This window comes from Malaclemys terrapin, chromosome 10 (genome assembly GCF_027887155.1).
Source record: "Malaclemys terrapin pileata isolate rMalTer1 chromosome 10, rMalTer1.hap1, whole genome shotgun sequence".
NCBI lineage: Eukaryota > Metazoa > Chordata > Testudines > Emydidae > Malaclemys > Malaclemys terrapin.
In genome coordinates this window covers 19,497,524-19,515,957 of record NC_071514.1, presented here as the reverse complement: position 1 = coordinate 19,515,957, position 18,434 = coordinate 19,497,524, and the positions used below count along the sequence as shown (strand labels likewise).

Sequence of the window (18,434 nt, the reverse complement as noted above, 5' to 3'; positions counted from 1 at the left end):
AACCTGGATTGATGTCTGCTCCCTCTCAGTCCCAAGAGCGAACGAACTCCCAAACAAAGAGCACAAACAAAAGCCTCCCCCCCCCCCCAAGATTTGAAAGTATCTTGTCCCCTTATTGGTCCTTTGGGTCAGATGCCAGCCAGGTTACCTGAGCTTCTTAACCCTTTACAGGGAAAAGGATTTTGGAGTCTCTTGCCAGGAGGGATTTTATAGTACTGTACACAGAATAGCTGTTACCCTTCTCTTTATAGTTATGACAACCCTGTATAAGGAAGTGAGCCAGTGATCTAAATATAGTACCTCAAAACTGAGTTCACCTACGACTTCATGTAAGGAATACTACAAAACATAACTGCAAGGGGAATCAAAAGAAATAGGCTAGAGCCAGCAGTATGAATAAATATTTTATAAGACAGCAATGTGTAGTTTAATAACTGATTTAATAAATCCCACAGTAAAGCAACATATTTCTGCTTTTTTCAGTTAAACAAATGTATAGTATATCATTACAATAAAAAACTCCAAATACAATACAAGTTTATCATACTCCAACTTCTAACTACATTGACTGTAAACCGCAACTTCATAAAATCCTACTTGAATAGCCAGTATGTGCAAAATACCTGGTTTTCAGAAAGTTCTTATGGAAAGGATACACAATTTTTCATAAATTGTGATATGGCTTTACTGGTGATATACTGTATGTACTGAAGCATTAGCTTCCCAAAGACACTGGTACTCTACCTCTGAGCTGAAGGTGCTGGCATACTGTATTGTCACATTCCTCCTCTTTGTTGGAAGAAATACAAACATAATCCAGTGTTATGTGCACTTTGTCCAAACTAATACTGTGCTGTTAATTAGTATCTCTGAAATTTTATCATCTGATTCCCTACCTCAAGAGAAAGCAAACAAGCCATGTTTTAATCCTAATTGCAGCTACAAATCAGTTTGATGAAATTAAATATGAAACAGTAGCAGGTCTTAAAACAGTAGGTTGCCTTGGTATTTACAGCTGAACAGCAAAGCTGTCAATGTAGGGCAAAAGTTATCTTTTCTGATACATGCACAGAACTATTATTGATGTCAGTGGAAGTTCTGGATAGAGATCAAAGTGCAACAGAGATCTGAGGCCAAATTCTGGTTTTCTTTTCAGCTTTTGCAGTCTATATTCTTCCGGCCTTCAGTGAGGAGGATACATGGTGGCTGTAACCACAGGCAGATCAGAGAGACTGAGTTTAAATTTGCCCCTTATAAAGTCAAAGTGCAGAGGATTTATGGAGAGCCTGTGAGACTCAGTTCCATGGGAACCTGGACATCATACATCATGCACAGAATGTATTTCTCTAAAGGAAATGCAAAAATGAAATGAACAGATTATTAAAATTCTAAGTTTGGGGAATATATCTGAAATCTCTCCTCTCTACTTTCCTGTTAGAATATCTATGTGTGTTGCATGTCTGATTATTTGACAGTATCTTCATAGTTAACATAGTTTCTATAATTTTCTTTTCACAATTTCATGAAAAATGTTTCCTACAGCACATTTATTAATTCTAATTAGAATGAATGCTAATTAATTGGCCCTTGAATCAAGTTAAAAAGTTTTACACATTCAATTTCATTAATAATAAAATCATCTTAAGAGTCAAAACTTTATTAAATAAATAAGTGCTTCTAAGGTATACATGCCATACTAAAATACATGAAAGATAACTGATCACTTAAAATATTTTGGGTCCAGTTCTGACGTCTCTAATTAGACAATGGAAATTTTGCCTGGGTAAGGACCTCTTGATTTGGACCTTTGAATGCCTGCATTAAATCTAAATGTCTGGTATGGGTGCAGTAAATTCTATATTTGGCAATTTTCTGAAGACAGTTTATCAAATGGTTTAGCTAGCACTGTATGCACCACCTTCCAAGATAACATATTAAAAACTGCATTACAAAAATACTGTATAACTACTTTAGGGATCTTTAAGTGTTATGGACCCCTGACGTAATCAACTTTAAAAAAGTTTTTAAGTCAAATACTGAATTCTTTATGCTCCATTTGGAACACAGGTACATTAGTGGTACACAATTGACAAAGGACAATATTGAAGTGTAATTGATGAGGTATCTGCAGAGCCATATCACAACCTGTAAACAATATTGTGGAAACATCTTTGTCTGAAAATCATATCGAACTGACAATAAATTGGTCAGAGCGAGAGAGAGCAAATACATTTATCTGTAGGGTACCTCCTGCACTTTTTGCAGTATCAGTTCTCCCTCTGGCATCAAATACTGGTACAACTCCACACATAAGGGATTCCATTCAATCATGTTAGTTTTTCATTTATTGCTCTTTAGTCTTTGACTACAAGATAAAGAATAAGGCAGCAGTTCCCAAAATGTATGAAATTAGGCACTGGAACTCTGACAACTTGCACAGGTTTTGTTTACTTCATGCTTGTAACTCTGAAGCTGAACAGAGCATTTATAAATTCCAAATGTGTTCAGCAGCAAGTGTCTGGCCTTGGACTGAACTTCCTCCCATTTACGTGAACTTCCTGGAACTGGAAAAGGAAGAAAATTATCAATACATGTCATCCTTCAAAAATCTGACAATCTAGGCATTACAGCTGGCATGATTGCCCCATTATCGTGTGCCCTTCAGCCCTGATCCTGCACTCAGATCCTTAACGCTGATAAAAATAAGAATCTGATAGTCAGCCAAAAAAGATCAAGATTTTTTGTCTATGCTTTCTATGGACAATACAAAAAGGGATTAATATGATAACTACATTACTGCTGTATTATATAACATTTTACATAGCTGCTAAACATAAACCCTCATGTGTCGTATTGGACAGATATCTGCTGTTTCAATTTAGCTGAAATATATGGGCCCAACAAGTAATGGTGTTAACATAGCCCAGTCACTGTCCAACATTAAACAGATTTAAACAAGCTTCACGGTTTGGTATATAGAGACCTCAGCCTGCTTAGTATCATGGGAAACACACCCTTAAAAATCCTTTAAACTTTTTTATGAAAGACACCAAAAATAAGAAAAATTGTTAAAGCATTTGAAAGGTAAAATATTAAGTAAGGTGTTCATTTTAACAACATCCCTTGTCCCCTTCCCCTTTAGCTGGATAAAGTTTTTAGAAGGAAAAGGGCCCTTGTTTGACAGTCTTTAAGATAGTTTCAAAGAGGGTAAGAACTGTCCTTTTTGAGGAAAAGAAGTTAGTTAAGATGGGCTGGAGCTGTCATTGCTCTTGTTGTTAAAGTCTGAACCCGTTTCCTAAAGACAAAACAAGACAAACACACACAAAAGGGGAGAGAACAGAACAGCAAAGATACAAAATGCAGCTTCTGTCTCTGGCGTTGACTTTCACTTGAAACCTCACCATTGGAAAAACACAGGCACAGCATACAGTCTTACCAGCCACTCCGAGACCTAGCAAACCTGTACCAGCATCAGGCTGTTCTGGCCAGGCACTGAATTTCTGCTCATAGGCTTACAACAGTGTTGCACATAGGCCGCGGCGTTGAGTTTTTCTTTTCCCTGGGGGTGCTCCATCCCTGCTCTGCCCCAAGGCTCCACCCACTCCCCTGTGCCCCCCCTTGCTCTGCCTCTTCCTGCCTCTGTTCTGCCCCCTCCCCGAGGCGCCTGCCTACTTGCTGCTCTCCACCTCCCCCACACCCCTCCCCCAGCTACCAAACAGCTGTTTGGCAGCCCCTCCAATCAGCTAATCGGGGGTGCTGCCAAACAGATATGGCTGGTGGGTGCTGAGCACCCACTATTTTTTTCCCTGGGTGCAATATCAGGCTTGGGAGGGTAGCATGAAGCCCCTAGAGAGGTCTGTATTGATTTTTTTATACAAAGCATCTTATGTTGTTTTACCGCCTACTGTGGGAAAACTGTGTTTTTTTGTGCCAGCAAACAATCTGTGCAAAAGCATCAACTTTTTCCTTTTTAATGAATCTGATCAAACGGTATTTGCTCCTGATCTTTCCAGCAGTGAGTTTTCTTGCACAGTTCTCTATAATATACCCATGATAGGAGAAGTTTTATGTATTTTATAAGCAAGCCATTTTCTATGCAAAGGATAGTTAAAAGCCTTGTTTCCAAAATGCATACATCACAGCTCAATTTAATCAGAAACATAAAGACAGAGTCAAAGTTCTTTCTGCAGCTAAATCTTATCTATAGCTGTATCATTGTAGGTATTTAATAATGGAGATATCCTGTCTCCTAGAACTGGAAGGGACCTTGAAAGGTCATTGAGTCCAGCCCCCTGCCTTCACTAGCAGGACCAAGTAGTGATTTTGCCCCAGATCCCTAAGTGGCCCCCTCAAGGATTGAACTCACAACCCTGGGTTTAGGAGGCTATCCCTCCCCCCCTGTACACTATGTAGTTACTTACCTAATTGCAAGTGGACTATGGCAGTAGTTTTTCCTGCTGTGAGAGACCAAACATTCAAATCTTCTATTGAATAAACATCTTCAATTTTCATTAAGTCTTCTTTAATTCGGTCCACATTCAAATGCTTTGGAACCCCTACAGTATAAGAATGAGGGGAAATTAATTGTTTCTAATTAATACACACTGACTTTCAAAGTAAAATATTATGACAGGTCACAAGAAGACAAACAAACAGTTCTTGTAACATTTAAAGTGTCTAGTGGTATCTAAATTATCAGCAAAGAACATAGGAATTGCCACATTGAATCAGGACAGTAATCCTTCCAGTCCAGTAACATCGGAACTGTCCTATTGGCTCAGACCTGGGTCCATCCAGTCCAGAATCCTGTCTCCAAGAATTGCCTTGACCAGTTGCTTCAGAGGAAAATGTAAGAAACCCCAAGGCAGGCATCTATGGAATAGTCAGTCACCCCTGACAGTCTCATTCTACCTCCTGCTAGCTAGAGACTGGCTTAGATCTTAAAGCACATCCCTTCCAAAACTCATTTTTTGTGTTTACTGTCATTAGTCTGGATATTCTTGTTCTCCAGGTAACTGTCCCAACCCTCTCTGAATCCTTCATGTGACAGTGCTGTGCACCAGATGCTTCAAAGGAAGGTGTAAAACCCCCTCATGGTGGACAATTATGCAATAACATACCTCTGGGGAAAGTTTCTTCCCAACCCAAGAAGTCGGTGGATGTTTACATCTGGAAGCATGAGGATTGATATCACTTATAAATATTTATTCTAGCTAATGTAACTGCAGAAATTATTCATGTAACTTTCTAATCCTTTTTTAAAAATCCTAATATGTTCTTTGCCACAAGATCTTATTGAGACCGTGAGTTTCACAGGTTAATTATATGTTGTATAAAAAGTATTTCCTTTTATCGGTTTTTGAAATTTGCTGCCTTTTAATTTCATCATGTCATGGGGGAAAAGAATAGAAGCACCAAATGACCTTCCTACACCAGTCACTAAATAATTTACAGATCCAACATGCCACATATTAATAGCCTTTCTAAATACTCTTTGCCTTTTTAACCTACTATGGAAGCTTTTTGGTCACACTTTATATTAAGATTCCATTCGTAAATAATTTATAAAGGTTAATAAATGATTACTAACATTCTATGAACACGTTACTAGTGAGAAACTGGAATTTTTGTCTCATGGAAAGTCTTGACATTTCAAAATTTTGTTTCTGTTCTGAATCAGAATGGAAAATCAAAATATTTAAAAAAAATACATGGAATGAACAATTCCAAAAATTTCAAACTGGAAATGTCAACATGAAAATGTTGGCATTTTTGATCAAAATGATTCAACGTGTTGAAACATTTTTTCCTCTTGAAATGACAACTTTTATTTTCAAATAACCCTTTAAAATGAAAAAATGTTTCAAATTCACCTTTTGAAAGAAAAAGCATTGCTTCATTTCAAAACTTCAACTTGAAACAAATTCTTCAATATGATTCTCACAACTAGAAAATTGTAAAAATTGCCAGAATGAACAATTTCTCATGAAAGCTTTCAATTTTGACAAAAATTATATTTTCCACTGGGAAATTTAACCAGCTCTACATGTTATAGACATGAGGAGTATAGACGGTGTTAGAGATGATTATAAGACATGATTACAAAAAACTTTTGATCTGTTGGACTTTATAACAACCAATTTAACCATTTCGTAAAACATCTATTAATCGAGTATTAATACTTCATAAACTATAAATGGAAGCTTAATATAAAGTGTGACCAGTTTTTTCATGGATCTCATTCATTTTTGTTCCTCTTCTCTGAACCTTTTCTATTTCTGCTTTCTTTTTACAAATAGGATGACAAGGATTGAGCAATATTTTCTTTGATCTATTTCCATTGACTCCTCTGTCTTTCAATTCAAGGGTTGTAATTAATTGAGAACCCATCAATATGTAGAAGTAATCCACTATTTTGTTGATGCTCTCAAAAAAACTATGTTAGAGAAACATGATTTTCTTTTATACAAGACGTAGTTTTGTCCCTACCATGTTTATCTACTGTAGATGGTTATAACTCTATATTTTTCTAATGCTATTTTTATATTTTTCCAACCAATAATCTTCTTACTATTAAAATAATGCCCATAACCATCCCTAGCACCTTTTTAAAATATACGTATAATATAGCTACCCTCCAGTCTTATGGTACAGTAGCTGATTTTAATTATATACATTTAGCAATGCAGCCACTTCATTCTTAAGTTCCTTCAGGATTCCTATATGAATTATCTCTGGAACTGGTGTCTTGTCGCAACTTAAATAACTAGTTTGTTCCAGTACAGGGATTGGCAACCTTTCGCATGCGGCCCGTCAGGGTAAGCCCCTGGCGGGCCAGGCCAGTTTGTTTGCCCGCAGCGTCTACAAGTTCAGCCGATTGCGGCTCCCATTGGCCGTGATTCGCCGACCCAGGCCAATGGGGCCTGCAGGAAGGGGCTGCAGGCTGAGGGATGTGCTGGCCACGGCTTCCCGCAGCCCCCATTGGCCTGGAACAGTGAACCGCGGCCAGTGGGAGTTGCGATTGGCCAAACCTGTGGACATGGCAGGTAAGCAAACTGGCCTGGCCCGCCAGGAGTTTACCTTGACTGGCTGCGTGCCAAAGGTTGCCGATCCTGTTCCAGTATCTCTTCTTTTGAGAGCTCAGTATTTAAGGGCTTGTCTCCACTTACCCGGGGATCAATGTGCAGCGATCTGTCCATCAGGGGTCGATTTAGCGGGTCTAGTGAAGGCCCGTTAAATTGTCCGCCGATCGCTCTCCTGTCGACTCTAGTACTCCACCGGAATGAGAAGCATAAGGTAAGTTGACAAGAGAGTTTTTCCCATTGACACAGCACGGTGTAGACACCGCAAAAGGTCGACCTAAGGTACGTCGACTCCAGCTACGTTATTCACATGGCTGTGGTTGCGTAACTTAGGTCAACTTAGCCCTGTAGTGTAGACGTGCCCTGAGACCGTCTCACATTTATTAAATGCAAAGAGCAGCTCTAGAGTGAGTAACTCTCCATTGTCCTTCCTGGTGAAGGCTGTTGCAAAGTTGCTTACTTGTTAAATAAGTAAGTGCCTGATGGCTGTTTCTGCTGCATTTCTTGCCCCAAGGAGCCTGGGCCTAAACTCTAATCCCGCACATTGTGCTACCACTAGACCGCTCCGCCAACTTTTAAATCTATATTAAAAAATAGAATCTAGCTGCTAATATTAGGTAATCACATATGTTTTAAATTTAATATTCCCACTTTAACAGTGTGGCTTAGGTTAAATGTATTTTGAAAACCTACCCAGCCCCACACACTCTGATGTTTAGCAATGGTCTCTGATAGAACAAACCAATACAAATTCATATCTACCTTTTTGGAGTTGCTAAAAGGGAGTGCAAAAAGTTCCCAAGTACACGAGATCTAAAAAGTACCTTTCATCACTTGTAATAATATAGTTAATTCAGACATATATTCATCACAGTCAGGCGGCCTACACGAACAACTAGAATTCAAAAGTAAAATCTGATATACATGTTAGTTGTCTTATCTATTTTCTTTGGCTAAATCTCAACACCACTAACCTGGAACTAATTGAGACGTCTTAATTGTAGGCAGAGTTCACCATTTTTGCCCTCTCGATGAACCTTTTATTATTTAATTTAATTTATTTATTTATTTATTTAAGGAAGAAAAAACATTTGACAATCAAGATTGGTGAGGCCCTGTTCAGAGGTTTTGACTTGAACCATAATTCAACAAAGCAGAGTGTCAGATACCCAGCAACTTTACAGCCATGTTTGCATTAGCCCTTTCTCCCTAATACTTCCCTCACTGATACCATAGTTGCATTTCCACTAGGGGTAGTAACAGTCGGACTGCTAGTTAAAACAATGCACTGGAGGCTGCTGGCATTTTAACCACCATGTTGTCTAGATCTGCTCTGCACAGACTAAGAAGACATAATAGTTAAAAAGCAATGACCAATCTACACCTGTGCTTCCACTGTTGCTACCACCAGTAGAACTGCACCAATGGTGCAATAACCATGGTGGGAAATTTGAGGGGGGAAAGGGTTAGTACACTGTGTGTACAGCTTTTTGATCCAGGTTTGTCTCTTTGTGTTTTGTAAGCATTTAATTTTCAAGTTAAAGTACAATGTGAAGTCAGATGCTTGGCTATGGCAGAGAAGCATATAGTACAGGATTGGGGCTGGAGGAGGGAGCATGAATGGGTGCTGCAAATTTCAATTTTGCCTTCCAAATTCTGGGCAAGCTGTGTGCCAGGCAGACACCTAGCAATTTGGCATAAGTTAAAGTAGCCTGAAGACTGCTCTAAGTTATACCAGCTCCCAGTGACCCCAACGGCTTAAACAAAAGTGGGGCAAAGGGAAGCCACAGCCATGCCCCCTATATAGCAGCAGGGAAGGCATAGGGCCATTAAGACACCTCTGTGCCACTAATAATCCCCTACACTGGGGCAATCCTCTGATGGCTGGATAAGTTGGCTCTGTGGCCAGGTTCTGCTTGTGGTGCCATGTAAATGGTTGTAACCCATCCAAGAATCTGGACCATGATGTCTGTGATCACTTATTCAATATGATTTAAATATACTGAGTGAACATTTTGTACAACAGAGAAATAACAAAGAATAGCCATTACCACAAAATGTAACTTTGACTGCTAGCTGACATGTAAAATTAAATAAGAGTATCACAGAATTCATACAGATCTTACCTTCCAGTATAATAACGCCTGTGTCCCGTATGATTCGGACTGTTGTAAAAACCACAAGTATTGAGAATATGTAAGTACATATAGGGTCAGCAATCTTGTATTCTGGCTGCAAGGTACAGATTAAGAGTATGTAAGGAAATAGGCTTCTTGTAAAGATTCAAGAAAGACTTGGTCCAGTAAGATTCAGCCACTTTTACCTCTCACTTTATTTTATATTCTGTTGAAGAATATTTAGAAAATATGTGCATGGTAGCAGTCTAATCTTTACTCATTTTGGATGAATTTATATTACTAAAAAACAACAACTAACACTGAATATTTCTTTATCTTATAAAAAAGGTCCTTTAATCTAGTATAGGAGTTAACATGAGAAATGTCCACAGTCACAAAAGACTAGCAACGTCCTACCTTGAAACGTATGATGTATGCAGCTACAAGCACACCAATACTCTGTACCAAGTCCCCCAGGGCATGTACAAATGCTGCTCTTACTGCAAGGCTGCTGTGTCCCTGGGTATGCCCGTGGGCTGTGTTAGGAGTGTTTGATGCAGGTACTTGGGAGTGTGAATGGGAATGAAGGTGACCTGACTGATTCAGTAGAAATCCCATTCTGAAAATGAAAGGAAAAGGAATAAGAGTGAGGCGATTTATAAATATTATGACCAAAGGATGGAGAAAAATATTACATTCATTACTACTGCATGTCTCATTTTGGGAGCATGAAGAGACCCAACAAACCACGCTAGCATACAAATAAAATTCCCAAGTGATTGAGACTGATTCAATAAAAATAAATATTACAGACTGTGAATGAATTCATCTATATATTATATTTTGTAAATGTATACAAGGAATATCAATGTAGGGAAACAAAGCTTACATCAAGTTTACTGCAACGCCAACAGCTGCTGTAATGAGCATTATATCTCCATTAATTTCATAGTCCATATGGATAGTTCTTTGAACAGCTTCATATAAGAACACCACCATTAGGATATATACCAGCAATACACTAACAAGGGCTGACAACACCTCTGCAAACAAAAAGGGAACAACATTACAAGAGTGACTTATAGATCTACTATAGCCTATTTAAAATTTCATTTGTCGTTTTTTACCAGGCAATAATTGATTTTCAGTAGATTCTCATGCCTTAAAATATGTTGTGAATCAAGTCAAATTCAGAAGATACAGTCAGCAAACAGAACAATTTGTGCTAATCAGGTAATACACTCTCTCATGTCAGCTTTGTTCCTGGAAATATATTTCCTCTGTTTAGGTCAAAATGTCTAGGTAGGTTCAGGAGATTCCCAAGCTAATTGGAAGCTGTGCCTAATGCAGTTGCAGATAAAGGCCTGATCCAATGTGGCCAAAGGTAGGAGCTCTGAAACCGTAAGTCTGACCTGTTTGTAAACTAGACACAGTTACTTTTTAAATGTACACTCTATCAACCTGAATATTTTGCATGAACTATTAATTGGTGCTGTATAGTTTTAAAGATTTCTATATGCAGTTTTGTGCTTTAGATAGAGACAAAGACAAAAGAAGATGATAATCACTGCAGCACAGTACAAAATCAGAATACATACTGGGAGCAAAACACTTGAGAGCTGAGTATATATTATTTATTGTACAGTCTTGTTATAAAGTGTTAAACGAATCTGCTGTATTTCCTATGATATGCTGTTACCTAATGGCTAACGAATCTCTACTTTTCAGAGAGATAAGAGTATCGTTAACCTTGACTGTATTGCATTTTGGTATTGTAATTTTAAATAACTGGCAGGGCATACAGAGTTTGTATATGAGTGCTTTTCATTTACTCTAAATCAAAAGAAAATTAAAAAAATGAACAAACACATGAATCAAAGGGCCTGATTCTGCAGTGCCTGGCAGCTTTTGTAATGATTATGCCTGTACAAAGCGGGTGTAAAACACTGCTGTTCTGATCTGGTGACATTATACAGCCGCTTTACGAAAGTGTTAATGACACACAGGATGCAAGAAAATGGAGCATCAGGTCCCAATCCCAAACAACAAATATCATGCAAGATTTTGAAGTAGCATTTCCAACTTTTAAAATAAATTTGCTCTAATATATATAAGTTACTGAAAGGCCCATTCCTTAGGGTTTGGGGACCCTTTAGAGATTTCTGTTTTATGCAAATTCACATCCCAAATACTGAGTGTGAGCAGCAGGGCTTCGCGCATAGGGCCTTGATGGGGACTAGGGAGGAAGGAATCAAAAGCTGTTGAAGGCTGTAGCATCATTTTTAGGGACACAGTTCTTTCCTGTCTAAATTGTAAGCCCAAACTGTTTAACCATATTGGAAGTCTACCATGCTGTAGCTGCAATAGCCAGCCCAAGTAGCCAGGCACTGGACGGATGTAGAGAGAAAAATCTCCTTGCACACTGAAGCTATGAAGTGTGTCTGCAGCCACTCCACAGAGACTGCTTCAGTGGGTCCTGATGCATCTTTCTTTCCCAGGAAGGGAAGAGGATGGAAGGATCTATCCAATGGAGGAGTCCGCTCAGCATTCTGCCACGTAGGGTGTCTGCATGCTCCTACACAGAGCCTTGCACAGAGGAACCTCACTGGTGTAACTGCCTGGGGGACTTCCTCGGAGGAGGAGCAATTAGTGTGTAGGTACTGTAATTCAACTAGCCTATAAAACACAGAGCTGATTATCTTAGAATGTGCATTTTATAAGATCCACATAGGCAGTTTTTAGAATATCTGCATGTTACTGTAACTACAACATGAAGAACTCAATGAGAGAGGCTTGTTCTTTACATTCTTTTGTTGTTGTTTACATTCTTTTTGTTTTGGGGTTTTTTTTTGTTCTTCCTGATTCCCTGATAACAGAAACTGTAAACAACCTGTGTTACTTTGGCACCATCTGTACGACAAATTTTCCCATATTAGGAAACGGGATTTAAAAATTGTTATTAAAATATGTTTGCTGTTAACATAATTGCTTGGTCTCAACAACAGCTGAACATTCTAAGCCCCATCCACACAGGTTTGCATAACTATATTAGCAAAACAGTTTTTACAGCAAAGTTAAACTGTTTCTTAAAAACTGGTTGAAACTGTGGGGGAGATGGACAATTTAACTCTAGCCAGATTACATATTATTGGAAGCAATCCACTGCTTCACAATTCCTTGGAATTTTGTCCTCTTCCTTGTCCCTAGCCTCTGTTTGTCAGAGGATGGAGATGGATGGCAGGAGAGAGATCACTTGACCATTGCCTGTTAGGTCCACTCTCTCTGGGGCACCTGGCATTGGCCACTCTCGGTAGATAGGATACTGGGCTAGATGGACCTTTGGTCTGACCCGGTATGGCCATTCTTATGTTCATTTGTAATGTTATTACCTGCTCAAGGAGCTTGGACTGTCAGTAAAGATAGCTTAATGTTACACACAAAATAACTAGGTTAAAAGAACATTAAGGTTGCAAAGTCAAGCACTCAGAAGTTGGGGAATTAAGTTGCCTGTGCAATCTTAATTTGCCATCCTTATTTGTATGCATTATAATACAATCTTTAATGACATGATCATATGCAATTTTTTTTCCACAGGACCTCTGCCTAATTCAGTGCACAGGATGGATGGTGTTCACTTAATAATCAGCTATTCAGTATTTTGTTTTCTCCTCATTGTTCAGTGTATGGCCACAGGCTTTATTTACTGCAAAATATTCAGCCTGAGGCAGATCCCTTGCATGGAAAACTGGCAAAGTTTCATAAGTAACTGAAAACGGGGTCTTATAATGGGTAGTGTTGGGAAAATCTTAAGAGATGGTGCCACCAGACCAGCCTATAATGCATATAAATCTGCAGGACTGTATGCATGATTTGTATCATTATTATTTGTAATAATTAAAAATGTCATTCAGGACTGCTGATAAAATCTCATTGTCAGTCAATTACCAGAGCCTCTATCTTTCTGTATCAACACCTCAAAGATCAGAGTTGATATTCATTTGTTCTTCGAGATGTAGACGTGTAGCTGCTATTTCTTTGTGTTCCACACATGTTGCTATGGATTCTTTCACAGCTGGAGCAAAATTCTATCCTCAGATGCATAATATACTTCAACAGTGTTGTTCTGTGTTGGCATTTGACAGCTGCCTCAGTTCTTCCCATGTCTTAGATCTGTCAGCATGTACAATGTTTCTTTGATGGCTGCAGAATGTATTGTTTCTACCAAGGAATTGTCTTAATTTTACTCATTCAACACGATAGTAAAAAGTGTCCTCTGAAAGAGCTTTTGATGTCACCAGAATCACTTGGTCCATAGCTGAATTTTAAAATCAGGTTGGCAGGAAGAAACTCACACCAACGCACTCAGCTGTTCAGTTTATCACTGCCTGGATAAGAATCAGTATTATAAAGCTCTAACCAGGCTCTGAGAGGCAGCCATCATGATCTCAGATGATTTCAGAAAGATACTCATCTTAAAAAATCCTGGAGTTATCCATGCAATTTCTGGAGTTCTTTATGAAACAAATTATTCATGTTGATGTCCTTAAAACAACATAGTTTCATAGATTCGTCAGTCATGTGAAATGTTGGCATAGGAATCACATTCCATTACCATACACCAGCAGAGTACTTATTATTTTTGTTTTAATTCAAAGCAATTTTCTCAGTAGCTGCCTGAAACCAGTGCTTTTCCTGGCAACAGATTATAATGAGATCCCTTTCTTGCTGGCAATGTAAATTTAATCTGGCTGCAATCCTTCATTTTTCATTAAATTAACCAAGCACTGTCTAAATGGATCAATCAATTCTGTAACTATTGGCATAATCTCACCAGCAATGGAGAGTTATCAAATTCTCTATCTATGGTTAAATCAGTTAGCTGAAAAGGGACATTTCCACTTAAATCATGGATAAACTGAAGTACTTTTGGTTTTAAAGGTGTAACCCAGGAGTCGGCAACGTTTGGCATGTGGCTCACCAGGGTAAGCACCCTGGCGGGCCGGGCCAGTTTATTTACCTGCTGACGCGGCAGGTTCGGCCGATCGTGGCCCCCACTGGCCGTGGTTCGCCATCCTGGGCCAATGGGGGCGGCGAGAAGCGGCGCGGGCGAGGGATGTGCTGGCCGTGGCTTCCCACCGCCCCCATTGGCCTGGGACGGCAAACCGCGGCCAGTGCGGGCCGCGATCAGCCGAACCTGCAGCGTCAGCAGGTAAATAAACTGGCCCGGCCCGCCAGGGTGCTTACCCTGGCGAGCCGCGTGCCAAACGTTGCCGATCCCTGGTGTAACCCATTCCAAACTTGCATTTTCTGTCCATATTTCATCCCCATTTTTCTAACCATTCTAGGATTCTGAGTTTATCCACTTCCTTTTCATCGCTGCAAAGAGAATTAAGCCTAAAACACAACATACATTCTGCATTTAAATAGTGTTGGAATAGGTGATAGCAGTGCTAATTTCCTCTGAAATGCAAACAGATAATCAATAGTGCTAATGTGCTAGATGCTGCTGGAATCCTTTTACAAATGAAAATGCTCTCTCAAGTGTTGGAAATTCAGAGCTCCAAAAGCTGGAGTTATAGAAATACTGTTAATTGTATTTGTAATGTTGCCAATGTTAATATCTATAGAGGTAACCTAAAAAAATAACAAAGGGGTAGCCGTGTTAGTCTGGATCTGTAAAAGCAGCAAAGAGTCCTGTGGCACCTTATAGACTAACAGACGTATAGGAGCATGAGCTTTCGTGGGTGAATACCCACATCTTCGGATGTATGTACAGAGCTAAAAAAATAAGTGCAAAGTGCATCAGTTTAAGAAGCCATGAGATGGCTTGAATGCATATTTTCAGCTTTTTTGGAAAGGGTCCTTTCTATTCCAAATCCATGAAGCTCACTCTCTTTTGCTGGATTTTTATTATTCGCTGCTCTCTCTATATAATATCTTTCATGAAATTAAGACTAATGGTGGGGTTAAATTATTTGATAACAAGGTTCTTAATGTATGTAAGCAGAGTCAGGATGAGCTCTACCCTGACATCTGGTGGTGAATTATGGCGAGTGTGGAAAAGAACTCCAGGGGATGATCTTGTTTGCATAGGCACACCCACACGCCTGGCATGAGATAACAGCAACTGATAGTGGTTACTTTGGATAGGGTTGGGATCCCCAGTTTCTCTGTTATTGGGGCAAGAGGAATAAAGTGTTGTTACCCTGATTATGTGAATCAAGGACAATGAAACTGTTTTATGACACAGTGTCTCACCATCACCTAAGTAGCACTCGCTAGACAAGGGACATGGGTTCCACAACCCAGTGAATGGAGAGAGGATGGGGACAGGTATTTGTACTTGATGGTATGGGCCCCCTTTGAGGGCTTGAAACACCCATTCCACTATCTCCTTTCTCCACTGTTGAATGTCAGAGCTAACTTTGATTCCATTAGGAGTCTAGTTACAGGCTGCTAAGCTGAATTCACTTTAGGCCATGGTGCACCAGCACTGGTGCTCCCCTACTATGAGCTGAAATCACAAAAGAGCTAAAATTATTAAGAGCTGTGTTAAGTAGTTGGGGAGCCTGAAGCTATATTGCTAAGTGGCTGGCGGAGCAGTTTGCGGGGACAGCTGGAGGAGCAGCGAGCAGCGCAGAGCCTTGCGGGGACGGTTGGAGCGGCCCAAGGAACAGCGAGCGGAGCCATTTGCGGGGATGGCTGGAGCGGCTCACAGGTCGGTGAGCGGTGCGGAGCAGCTTGTAGAGCAGAGCAGTTCGTGGGACAGCAGGAAGTGGACTGGCTCGTGGTGAAGGCTGTGGTGGAACCCCACAGAGAGACGGCCAGCCGGCCTTGGATCACGTAAGGTCCCCCTTAACACTCTGCGTCCCCCTTTTACTCTGGGGCTGCACTGACCAGGGACAGAGACTTTGGGGGTTGCTGGACTCAAGAGACTTTGGGGGTGTTGGACTTTGGGGACTCTGGGTGATTTTTGGGTTGCTGGATTCAAGAACCAAAGGGAAAGGACACAGCCCAATTTGCTGGGGTGGGTCTTTTGCTCATGGTTTGTGTTATGAATCCTGTTTGTGGTGTTTTTCCAATTTAATGCTGATGTCGTTTACCTCATGTTATTAAACATTTTCTGCTATGCTCAAACTCCGTGCTTGCGAGAGAGGAAGTATTGCCTCTTAGAGGCGCCCAGGGGGTGGTATGTAATTGTCCCAGGTCACTGGGTGGGGACTCAAGCTGGTTTTGCATTGCATTATTGAAACGGAACCCCTAGATACAGAACCAACTTAGATGGGCAGCCAACTTAGATGGGCAGAAGGGTTACATGTATAAGACTTTTAGGAGAATGTATCCTGAAGAGCTGGGGAATCTTTTGTTCCATTACCAGCTCTATAACTGATTTGTGTGGCATTGGGCACTTAGGACAGAATGATCAAATTTGGGTGCCTCAGATTAAGCAAGTAAATCCTTGTACTGTATATGTTAACCTCTTACGTACCCCCAGCAGTAAAATGAAAACTATACTTAGATCACTCATAGAGGTACTGTGAGGTTCCTTGAATTAATGTTTGTAAAGTGCTTCGAAATCCTTGAATGAGAAGCATTACATAAGCTGAAAGTAGAATAATTGAGTTAGAGCCAACTAAGCTCCCATGGAAAAGCTGTGGAAAAATCCCTGAGCCACAATTGTTCTTCCGCTACATAAACTCTCAAATATTTGTTGCTAGTGCAAAAAAATCCCAATGGGATGCAAGTCTTCTGCTGAGCCCAGAGCAATTTTAGTGAAAGTTGCCAGGACTGTCAAATATTTTCAAGAAAATGGTTAAAAAAAAAATAGCTTTCCATTTTTTTAAAATGAACTTCTCTGACCCTTGATTCTTGTCTTAGGTTGGTCTCAGATCACTTTCTATATACACATTAGTTTTTGAGCTCTAAATGCAGACACAAGCTCTGAACAAATTTTACTTTTTTTTTTAAAATGAGGCTTAATAACTCAAAACAGTACCCAAGAGACTGCTGTGTGTATTCATATTGCCCAAAAAGTGCTCTGGGACAAACCTGAAAGGTCATGTTTCAGTGTAAAGGTAACCCAGACAACAAAATTAAAACCTCTTGAAAGAAATGATTCTAATGGAAATGCTGGCAAACCCTTTCTTGTTAGAACCCCAGTGAGCCTTGCTACTGTATCGTATTACGCAGTATTGCTTGAGTGACTAATTAATGGCATAGGGCTGTAAGGTTAGGTGATGAAGCTAATGAAGCTGCTACCTACTGCTATAAAATCTGAAATATGAATTGTAAACTTCATTACATTATGTAAGTACTGAGCTAAAATAGACTTTGGAATTCATCGTAAAAGCATGTAGTTTAAACCACAGTAAAGCAGAAATAGTAAAGTCTGATATTTCATAAAGCATAAAAAGTTAAAGTTCTTGTTAAAATGTTTACAATTCAAGACCTGCAATCAGACATTATTAATTAATACAGTTACAACATAAAAAGCACTTTTCATCTTCATGGTTATGTACAACCATGAACTAATTAATCCTCCCAACACCTGAGGCTGGTAAATAATTCTTATACTTTACAGATGCCTAAAATAGGGAGAGGTTAAGTAATTTGCTCAAGACCACAGAAAGAATCATATCAGAGTCAGAATTAGAATTCAAGAATATGTAGCACATACTAGGGCAAATGTTGTCTCCTTTCCTCTTTGTGGTCCTGGAAGGTCCTCAACACAACAGAATTGCTGCTGCACAGGGAAATAAAGGTTGTATAGGAAAACCCATGCACACAGGAGAGTTCTCTGTGATTCTTCTCTGTGATTCTCCCAGTAGCATGGAGTAGAGAGGAAAGATAGTATTGTGGTTAAGGCACTGGACTAGGTTGCCAACTTTCTAATCAGTCAAAACTGAACACTCTTGCCCCAACCCCTGCCCCACCACTTCCCAGAGGCCCCGCCCCTGCCCTTTCTCCGAGGCCCCTTCCCCACTTTCCCCCACCCTTTCTCACTTTCACCGGGCTGGGGCAGGAGGTGGGGGTGAGAGTTCCGGCTGGGGGTGCGGGCTCTGGGGTGGGGCTAGAAATGAAGGAGGGGGCTCAGAGCTGGGGCAGGCGGTTGGAGTGCAGGGAGGGTGCGGGCTTCGGCTGGGGTTGTGGCTCCGGGATGGGGCCGGGGATGAGGGGTTTGGGGTGTGAGGGGGCTCCAGGTTGGGGCAGGGGGTGTGGGGTGCAGGCTCCGGGA

At 40.2% G+C, this 18,434-nt stretch overlaps 1 protein-coding gene across 3 annotated transcripts in view; it reads right to left on the bottom strand.

Annotated features, from left to right (window-relative positions):
* Positions 1-391: 391 nt before the first annotated feature.
* SLC30A4 (solute carrier family 30 member 4) overlaps positions 392-18,434 on the bottom strand; it is a 31,642-nt gene continuing 13,599 nt past the window's right edge. Inside the window, exons 4-8 of one of the 3 annotated variants that reach the window (XM_054042012.1) lie at positions 10,089-10,242; positions 9,617-9,818; positions 9,209-9,314; positions 4,422-4,556; positions 392-2,564 (exon numbers count right to left, since the gene is read on the bottom strand). In XM_054042012.1, the coding sequence (XP_053897987.1) occupies positions 2,410-2,564; positions 4,422-4,556; positions 9,209-9,314; positions 9,617-9,818; positions 10,089-10,242 (752 nt within the window). In that variant the 3' untranslated portion in view covers positions 392-2,409. Of the gene's footprint in view, positions 2,565-4,421; positions 4,557-9,208; positions 9,315-9,616; positions 9,819-10,088; positions 10,243-17,876; positions 17,943-18,434 lie in introns of those variants that run through there. The other 2 variants (XM_054042013.1, XM_054042014.1) reach the window with 2 other exon arrangements.